This window comes from Pipra filicauda, unplaced genomic scaffold, assembly GCF_003945595.2.
Source record: "Pipra filicauda isolate LSUMZ 115617 unplaced genomic scaffold, ASM394559v2 scaffold294_size920599_pilon, whole genome shotgun sequence".
In the NCBI taxonomy this organism is placed as follows: Eukaryota; Metazoa; Chordata; class Aves; order Passeriformes; family Pipridae; genus Pipra; species Pipra filicauda.
The window spans coordinates 743590-754082 of NW_024104414.1; the positions used below are offsets into that span (position 1 = coordinate 743590).

General features: G+C 48.7%; 1 protein-coding gene across 1 annotated transcript; it reads right to left on the bottom strand.

Moving 5' to 3' along the window:
* Nucleotides 1-4157: 4157 nt before the first annotated feature.
* F2RL3 (F2R like thrombin or trypsin receptor 3) lies at nt 4158-5999 on the bottom strand. Its single transcript, XM_027715431.1, has 2 exons — nt 5831-5999; nt 4158-5236 (listed from the first exon to the last, which is right to left on the bottom strand). Exons 1-2 carry the CDS (start codon nt 5997-5999, stop codon nt 4158-4160), a joined length of 1248 nt encoding a protein of 415 aa, XP_027571232.1.
* Between the last annotated feature and the right edge of the window lie 4494 nt (nt 6000-10493).

Consider the following 10493-nt stretch of genomic DNA (forward strand, 5'->3'; position numbering starts at 1 on the left):
CCCGCAGTGACAAGGATTAGGTGGGGAAACCCTCTTTGTGTTGCACTATGTGCTGATAGGGGCTGCTTGCAGCCTTCTCAGCCCTTTCCTCCTCGAACCTTGGCATGAAAATGAAGCTGACCGAGGCACAGCCCTTTTAAATGTTTGCCTGACTTCACTAATCCCTTTTATTCTGCTCCCACTGGGATCCAGCACAATGGTTGTTCTGCTCATGGTACTCTCTGCCCAGCCCAGGATCTGCTGGCCAGTACCAATCCCCGGGGTCACAAGCTGGACTCCCTTAGTCTGACCTGCCCCAAGCAACGTGGCAAAACTAAAAACAAAAGCTTTGTGTTTCCAAAAGTGTAGGAGGCCAAGATTTTTTAGTTTCCCTTCCTGCCTGGAGCAGCATTGTTCTCCTTGGAGGAGTTACATGCAATTGCCTTTTGCAAAATAGTGTTAATATTTTATCTTACCACTTCTATTGTTACCAGGACCCAGAGCAGGGTGGAAACTGCTTTTGAGGGTGTTTATTGGTGAATGGAAACAGAAAAAAGCCCAGCTCCATTCATTTTTAGGGCTTGTTTACGCAGGAACCATGACAAGAATATATCCCAGTATAGACATTCCATTCCAGAATAAAGGCAAGTTTATTCCAGAAAAATGTCCACATGGGGACAGACCAGGAGGTATCCCAGAGGTTGGGCATGTGTAGTTTCCAGTCTTTTTTGTCTGGGACCAGACATTTGCAGAATGTAGTTGACATGATAAAGGTCTGGGTCTTGAAGTTCCCAGAAATTTCAGAGCTGCTTTGTTTGCAAGTTTTTTCATGGCTGCTCCGAGCTCTCCTCACGGGATCTTGGCATGGCTGCTGCTCTGGGTGCCCACTGCTGCCCTGCTGAGGGGTTTGCCACATGTCCTGGGTATGCAGGGGGGGGAGATCTGTCCTCCCTGAGTCTGCACAGCACAGTGGAAGCACTGGTGGCTGCATTCCTGCCTGGCAGGTAAATAAAGACCTTCAAACTAAATTCCATCTCCTGTAAGCAGCTGGCCTGGCTAGACACTGGTTATTGTGTACACACATAGGGCTGAGTCAATATTTATCCCCTGGGTAAATAACAGACCTACTGTGAGCTGCAACAGGATTTTTTTTTTTCCCTTTTCTAAATCTGAAAGCTGCACAATACAAACCCTGCTCTTTGCTGGTTCAGGCTTCAGCTGTTTGGTGCTGTGAGTGCGGGAGAATGAGACAGTCACCCTGATAATGTCTGTGATTGACTTCCCCTAAAAGTGGGGCCTATGCTCGGGATTCTTCAGTCTCCTGTCCTCAGTCACTTTCTGGCTGGACTTTCCTGCTCTCATCCATTGTGCATCTTTGTATATCCATTGAGAGATATTTGAAATAATTTTCCATTGCTTGGTCCTCTCATAGGTCCTTGGGCAGTCAGACATCCCCCTTGGGGATGAGGAGGTGAAGGTGGGGAGTTTCAGCCAAGTATTAAACCTGACTTTCTTCACTTTCCTCAGGCTGTGGTACATGACATGTCCTAATTCCAGATTCAGACACCTCCTTGTTTCTGCCAGGTAAATAATTTCAGCTGGTGGTGCCAGCCCATCAATCATAGCCCTGTCTGAGGGATCTGTGTGTGCCTGTGCACTCACCTGCTAAAGGCAGAGGAGTCTTGCTTCTGTTTTGCAATTCAAAGTAAAGCCAGAGAGACCTGGGCCCTCAGAAGGCAAAGGCAGAGCAGCCTTAGAGCCAGACAGAGCAGTTCAGTGTGTGGGAGGTGATGGGACAGGATTTCTGGATCCTGCCTTCATCTCCAGTGCTTCTCCTCACCTTTGGCACTTTCAGGGCAAGCACATCTGCTCTTGGCAGCCTCTGCCTCCCCTGCCACACCAAACCAGTTCCTTTCTGTACTGAAAAAAAAAGTCATTTTATTTAAGGAATTGCATAAAGGAACCTGCACTTACACCATTGTGGTTGCCTTTCCCCTCTTCACAGGAGTAAAGGAACAGGTCTCTGCTCTCTTCTTCTCCACCCTAGTTCATGGTCCCTCTGTCCAGAGCTTTCCCCTGTCCCACATTTGCTGTACATGTTTCTTGTCATCATCATTAATTCTTATCTAGGAAAAAATAATTCTAGATTATTTTTTCTCCATTCTTCAACATCTTACTTGGAATACAGACACTCTTTAGGCCTGGGGCCCCGAGAACCACTGGACGCAGCACAGCTGTATCAGACTCCAAGCTGTTCACAGGCTTTGGTCCAGTTCTCCCTCTGGAGCTAATAAGTCACACTCCTGTCCCTGAGAGCACAAGGACATCCCAGCACTGAGAACTCAGGCCCCCGCTTTGTGCACATCAGCCAGTCATAGTTTGGAGTGAAGGATTGATTTTGTTTCTTTTTTTCACCAAGGAAAAGACCAACGGGGTCCTGGAAAGCCAAAGCCAGCAAGGCCAGCAGGTTGTTTCTGCCTCAAAAACAAATTTGCCTCCCTCTGTCAGAGAGATGTTTCTCCTTTCCTTTCCCTGATGGTCCCTCACTGCAAAAGGAGAAAAGTGCCAGTGGGTTTGTAAGACACAGAAAAAGCTTCTTCCATTGAGTTACTGAATAGCTGCAGCAGTGCTAGTTATCAGTGATTGATGCTTCCAGTCCTTTCAAGGAGATTAATATTTATATATTTGTAATTGTACATTATGCAGAGTAATCATTACCATGGTATTTATTTTAAAGCAATGGTTCCCTTGTTCTTTCTTGTCCTAGTGTTTTGGTCTTGCCTCTTTTCCTCCTTCCTAATAAGCCTCAGTAGAAAACAAATACCAGAAGAATGTTCAGCTTGCTTGGAGAACATCATTAACATACCAGCACTTGCTTTGCTGACTGTTGCCATTTAATGCACAATAACCTGGTTTTCATTATTGTGAAGAGAGCAACTATTTAGAAAAACCTCAGCTTGGGTTGGGTTTGTGGTTTTTTCAATACCTGCTGTTTCTGAGTCCCCACAGCCCTGGATGCCCCAGGGCTCCTGGTCAGCACCTGGTGCATCCCCTGCACCCGGAGACTGGCTCTAGTCTTTCACCTGCCCTTTGCCCCTCCCCCCGCCCCCAGGTACATGCAAGCAGTTCTCTGACCATTTTTGTTTTGTTCACACAAATCTTAGCAAGTCTGAGTCCAGAAAAGTGTTTGTTTTAGATTCTGATAAATATTTTATTAAAAACTTATTTTAAGACAATCTTGTCTGCCTCTTTTTATTCACGCTGTCAAGTCTGTACCAGGAAAACCAAAAAATTCAGGGACTTTAAGGAGGGTTATTGTTCATTTTCTACCTTGCTTCTTACTGGGCCTATGCCCCAGTTGTGTCTGAGAGATGAGCCTGTTGCAGTTTGATAAATATGGTGAACTTGAACAGATTCCAATAAGCAACAAGCCTGAGCATCTCTTTCAGCTTTTGGTTGTGGGTGACATTACACAAAAGAAGTATGGAGTCCTAGAGCAAGAGTTTGCTCAATTCCTACTTTAATATTGCCCTTCAAGAGACATAATTTTTTTAAAAAATCCATTAATACAATCTTTGCCCCAAAGAAATTATGGATGTCAAGGGTCATTTGCAAAAACAGGGATGAGTGAATGGGATTTCTGCACTTGTTACCAACAATGAGCTGACATTACTGTGGGGTTGCTTATGAATCAAGCCAAGAATGTCTTTCCTAGAAAAGCCAGTGCTCTACATTCTCTTGACTGTTTCAGTCCAGGAGAGTATCTTTTGAAACTTTTGAATCTTTTGAAATATAGAAATTTGGTTTTGCAATGCCTGGTCTTTTTCAGTTTTAGGTGAAGGGAATATGTGTTTAAGGAGCAGGAGCAGAGCTAGAAGGCAGAGAGCAATCAGCTGGCAGGGTCAGAAGAAGCAGCCCCGGGTGTATCAGCAAGAATATCCCTGGTGATACCTGATCAGGTGAGAAGCTTCAGTGTCCCAGTAGTTGATGTATGAGTTCAGCACTAAGCATCTCACACCACAAAGAATCCCACAGACCAGGTTTATTCACTCTTTGCTGTGCAGACAGGAAAAAGGACTTGGCTCCTGGAAGAAACTTGTGGAATTCCAGTGTTGTCTTCATCTTTATCCCCACTGTGTGTTGGGAGTGCCCTGGGAGCAGGAGCTGGTTTGGGGGCTTTACACCAGGGAGTGTTTGGAACGGGGGAGTGTTTCCTTGGAGAACTTGGAGGTCTTCAGAAAAGTGCTGTTTTGCTTGCTGCTCCTGAAGAACCTTTTCCTGACCTTATCCCTGAAGTCTTCTGACACATAGTAGTAGACAAAGGGGTCAGCACAGCTATTGCACGTGCTGATGGCCAGGCTCACCATGTAGCTGATGTAGAGCTTCCCGTACAGCCTGGAGCAGTAGCTGGAGTAGTGACCCAAGAGCAGAACGTTGCTGGGAGTGTAGAAGGCCACGAGGGTGAACACCACGAGCGCCGTGAGCTTCATGGGGTAGGAGTAGCGCTTCCCCCCGTGCAGGAGGACGCGCAGCACGGAGCAGTAGCTGAACAGCACCACCAGCAGCGGCAGCAGGAAGGCGCAGGCGATCAGGCACACGAAGTAGTAGAAATAATACCCGTCATCCTCATGCCTGGGCAGGACGTCGTGACAGAGGGTGAGGTCTGCCCCGAGCAGGGGGTAGGACTGCTGCTGCAGGGCCAGGGGCAGGGTGAGCACAGCCGAGCAGAACCAGACAGTGACACAGGTCCAGGCGGCGAAGGCAGGGGTGCGGAAGGCACGGGAAGAGAAGGGATGGACCACAGCCAGGTAGCGGTCCACGCTGATGCAGGTGAGCAGCAGCACCGAGCAGTACATGTTCCCGTAGAACAGAGCCGTGGTGAGCCGGCACAGCCCTTCCCCGAAGGGCCAGTCATTCCCCAGGAAATAGTAGGAAATCTTGAAGGGCAGCACCAACACGAGCAGCAGGTCTGCAGCAGCCAGGTTCATCAGGAACACGGTGGAGGTGAGCCTCTCTGCCCTGGTGGCCAGGACGCACAGGGCTAGCCCGTTGGAGGGCAGCCCCACCAGGAACACGAGGGTGTAGAGGGCAGGGATGAGGCGCACAGTGAGGGCACTGCCCAGCTGGGAGCGTGTGGCCTCGGGGATCAGCAGGTATGTGATGTTGTTCACGGTGGCCTTGTCCCCAGGGATGGCTCGGGGACACGGGGTGGTCTCTAGCGTCTTGTCCTGGTCGTTGGTGCTGTTCTGAGAGTAATCTGAGAGACAAGGCAGCCTGTAATTCACTCATCCCCAGTGCTCACCCCAAAGGCTGCTCTTTGCCATTTCTGTGGGACCTCTGGAACTGGCAGTACTCTGGAAAGACTGGTGTGTGGTGGGCAGAAAAACTTGGCTGACAGACAGAGTCACCTCAGCAACCTTTCGGAGAATGGACCCAATTCCTTTGCCATGTGGTTTCCCACAGCTCACAAGTGACTGTGGTGCTGTACAACCATCAGCAGGCCTGGGAGACCAGAGAGCAACTCCTCTGTCTGGCTTTCACAAGAATCTGAAAGTCTGGAGCCATTCCAGTGTAAAGTCATTACTGTGGGAGTCTAAATTTGGCTTTCAAGTGCTCTGTTTTACTGCTCTGTTTTTTCTTTCTAGTTTCTTCCACCCCAGCTTCCTTCTCTGCCATATCACCTCTGTCACCTCCTGTCACCTCCTGCTTCAGCTAGAGCCTGCACAAAGCTCAATCAGAGTGTGCTGCCATGTAAACTCATTAAAAAATGAGTTTTCAGGGATCTTATAAAGGTACCAAACACCCAGTACTTCAACAAACAGCAATTTTTCACCCAGAGACACACACTCACCATCGTAGTCCTGAGAGGCCACACGGAGTCCCCAGAAGGCACAGCACAGTAGGAGCCTGTGAGACATCCACCCATTCCCAAGGTTCCCCATCCTGGTGCAGGATCCAGTGCCCCACTGCAGTGTCAGGGCTCTATGGGAATTGCAGCACCAGCGACCCTGCTTACGCATTTCCTTTGGTTAGTCCTTAACTCACGGAAGCAAGAGGCAGATCCCAGAATGATGAGGCTTTGGGGGCTGTCAGAGCCTGCGCTGCCCAAGCAGACACAAGCCCAGTGTCAGAGGGGCACTGGGAGGGGCATAAGAATCTAGATCCGAAGTGTACCAGGGCTGTACTTCATCATCAGAGCTCGATGATGCCTCGAGTGACTCACTTGGGTCTCCTTCCTGCTCCGGGATATTCTTGGAAAGCATCCTTCCCCCACAGAGGCCCAAGTGGCTCTGGGGGAGATCCAGATCTTTTCCCACGTCCTAGTTCAGTGTTCTCTAGTCTCACAAACAGGAAGATATCAGAGCTGAGGATCAGACAGACCTCCCCAGCTCCCAGGGATTATATGGGGGTCTTGCAGACTCGTGGTCTGGCAGTTGAAGGTTTTTAGTGTCAGCCTTGCAGCCTCCAGACCAGGCTCAGCCCTTCAGAGGTCTGCTCCTTTATTTCTACTCCTGCTCCCTGACTAAACAGGGGATGAAGCTCCTGCACCTTCTCAATTTTACTGCAGAGGGTGATTAAAAGTCTTCTGGGTTGGAGCTATTTGTACTTGAAAGAACCAGCAGGAGCACCATGCCATACCAAAGGCAAGTGGCAAAGTGAGGGAGACACTTGTGCTTCCTCTGATAAACCTGAACAGGGAGAGCAGCTCCATCCAGCAGGAAAGGGGCCTGAGAAGGGCTCAGGAAATCCCTGCAGTTGGGTAGATAATGGTGCGTTCCAGTCACTCTTGCCCCAGAAAAGCATGTTTCCCAAAGCTGTGTAGTTCCACCCCGGAGTACTGAGCTCTCTCCCTGGGTTTGGAGCTCGGAGCAGCATATGGAGCTGCCACAGACCTGCTGGTTGTACCCAGAGGACAACTCAGATAATGCTGGAAGAGGCTCTGGCAGATGTTACCTGAGCCTTTAAGATCCTTTGCTACCCGGTCCCCCTTCTCTAACCCCTTGAGCAAGTCTCTTCTGTGCTCTGCCCTGCACAGCAGCACTGGGAAGCTCCCAAATCCTCTCTCATCTCCTTTGTTGGAGCCCAGTGTGGTCAGCAAGCAGAAGGGCCAACGGGACAGTGTCTCATGGATGGAGAGGGTGCTGGTTTTTAGGTTCTTGCTCTTCAGTCCTTGCCTGGCTCTGCAAAGGAGGAAGGAAAGGAGCTGGAGCCCAGCAGTAGGAACTGTAAATTTGGCAACCTGAGGAGCAGCTCGTTTCTTTCTCCTCAGCTTATGAATGGCCTCTTCTTTAAAGGTTGCAAATCTGAGCCTGGCTGATGTTTGATGAGATTCTTCTATTCCAAGGAGAAAATGATCCTATTTCCTTTGCTTTCACCATATTCCCACATCCTTGTGCCGAGTGTGTCGAGAGGTGGAGTTCCACTGGCAGGGAGAGGGAAGATACAATGTTAGATGTTTTGCTTTTGTGATTCTCTCAGGATTTATGAACAACCATTACAGAATGACTCATGTGGCCACATATTTTCCATGCCTCAACCAGGATCCTTTCCATGCTCTGTATGCAAAAAATTATCCATAATCAGGTTCAGATAGTGTGCAAATCACAGCCCTGCTTCCTATAGTCAGGTCTCTGGAGTGGAGCACAGAGAGGTTACTCATCACTGCATCCTTCATTTTTCAGATGCTGTGTGATCTTTAGTGACTGCCTTAGATGCAGAACAGCTTGCTTGAAACTTCCAGTGCCAGAGGTTTGTCACGGCTTGTTAACATCTCTTTAAGTCGTGTGATCCTTGCCCTGCGGGGTAACAATTTGGTTTTCAAGTAATTCATTGTGCAATAGATCATCTCCTGGGAGCTGGCTCTTTTTTATTCCACGGCTCTGAACCCAAAAGATGTAATGCTGGAATACAGGTTGGGGACTTGAAAGCTCAGAGGGAGGGCAGGAACACCACCTGGTCTGTCTCATTTATCTTTAAGGCTTGGAAGAGCAAACTTTGGTAGGGAAATGATGGGACTCTGTTCCAGCAGCTCCAGTGGGTTCCTGAGCTAAAGGCAGCAGGTGAGAGGACAGAAATCTCAGGGCAGGGAGTACCTACCCCAGGCTGAGCTTGGGTTTGAGATGGAGACATGAGAGGCAACAGCTCTGACTTGACACCAGCAACACAAGGCATTTCCGCCCTCACATTTTCCATGGATGTGGAGCCGGCCCTGCCAGTCCCACCACTTGTGCAGCATCTGAGCCCTCAGAGCCACAGGGCACAGAAACACCCACTGACTGCTGGAATAGAAATGCTGGTCCCCTGGCCCGGGCTCCCCCGGCCCGGGCTCCCCCATCCCAGAGATGTCTCTGCAGGCTCTGGCAAGTACAAGATGCCTTCACTCCCTGGACACTCTTCCTGACTTTTCTAGCACACCAGTTCCCCTCCTTCTCACTCTGTCAGGTCTCTGCCATCACCCTGAGACTCTCCATGGCTCCAGGGAATCTCCCTGCCTCTCTCTTCTGCTTGTCCCAGCTTTCCTGTTCCACTGGGATCCCACCCAATCTTTTCCCTTGGTTATTCCACACATTCTCCTCACCACTTGTCAGCTTTACACTGCTGTAAGTTTTGAGGAGACTAAGTTTTTTCAGAACTACTCTTCTGCTTGCTCACAGTTTTCACTTCACAGTGTACATATGAAGACATTTTTCCAGGATTATTTGAAGCTTATTAACATCAGTGCAACCCACTGGATGTTCTGGAATTGCTTCCTGTGGTTCTTTCTCAGCAAGATAATGACACTGGTGTAGGAGCTGACACACTCACCATCATCATCCCTTGTCAACACCAGGTCTCAGATGAGTCTCTTTGGATTCATTCTTTAGCACAGGTCTGGTTTAGAATTGCTAGAGTTTAATTTGGTCTTTAAATTGGTAGACCATACCCTTAGTTTCATTAAGGTTGAGTTAGTTCTAATCCAGAGGAATGGCTAAAGCTCAAGGAAAAACTCAACTCATGTTTTCACACACAGTTCTAGACTCTCTCACTGATTCACAGCCCCGACTCTCTTGTGCGTCACTGATATGGAAATGTTAAAAAAGTCCTGAAATATTAAATATTGAACTCAGGTACTCCCTTTAGCAATTCTGAAATCAATTGCAAAACCCATTTATTCTTATCCCATCCTGCAACCCTATTTTTAAGCTGTTTGTCAGTGCCAAATCTGTCCTTGCTGAGACCTCCAACTGCTCTTGGATGATGTCACATCCGACCACCCCTACCCTCAAGCACAGGGAATGTCCTCTTTGTGAGAAGGCCAAGATCTCTGTGAGAGCACTTGTGTAAAGTGGGCTATGTCCTCTGAGACCCCACCACCATCCTTTTAATCAAATTATTCTGTGCAATTTATGCGTCAGAGGGTTGTTATTGGGAGAACAACAGTTTGTCTCCCTGTGAGGCTGCACAGAAAGCAGAGCTGCCTTTTGTTATGGCAACAGAAGTGTTGGGGATGATGTAAAGGAAACTCCTATCGGCTCTGGGTCACATAGGCTTAATTTGCAAAAATCTACTCATTCATTTGTTGTGCAGAGCTCACAGGGAACATAGTTAAACATCTAATTACCCAGGAATTTGGGGAGGTTGAAGGAAAGGCAGGTAGAGGGTTATTTTCACAGTTGCAGTTCTGTTGCCTTAACCTGTAGCAGATGTTCTTATGGGTTTCAGAACTGGGATCAGACACTTTTTCTGATGGTTTGTTGTGTTGAGTGTGTGAGTTCCTGGGGGCCAGGCCTGGGCCAGTTTTGTGACTCAGCTCTGTGACAAAGGTGTTGCTGTAAATAAACCAAGCTGCAAGATGCTGCTGTCTGGCAGGACACAAATAACCTGAGCGGGAAGGGACTCACAAGGATCATCCAGTCCAACCCCTGTCCCTGCCCAGGACACTCCAACAATCCCACCCTGTCCCTCAGAACATTGTCCAAATGTTCCTTGAGCTCTGGCAGCCTCGGGGCCATGACCATTGCCCTGGAGAGCCTGTTCAGAGTCTGACCACCCTCTGGGAAAAGAACCTTTCCCTAATATCCGTCCCAAGCCCCCTGACACAGCTCCATGCTGTTCCAATCTTTTCTTTTGAAACCTCTCTCTGCGTGGAGCAACTGTGCCACCCCATGGACTCCCCACTCCCCTCCAGCCGTAGGCCTGGGTTCCAAGAGAGATTCTGGCAGCACAGATGTGGGATCTTGTGTGGGAGCTCCACTGGAGGCTACTTGCAGGAAACATATTTCCCTTTCTCCTTAGCAAGTGCTCTGCTCACACCCTCACTGAACACTGGCTGCCCCGCTGGAAACAAACTGACACACAGACACATCAGCACATCCTACACTCTGCTCGGGAACTGCTGGAAGAGAAGTTCATCCACCTTTTCAATTGCATTTTTCTACCATTTAAAATCCAGCTTCAGGTACAAGACAATCAATTCTAGGGATTGTCAGAAAGTTTAAATTAACAGGAAAGAAATTTAAACCAGCGAGAGCTGC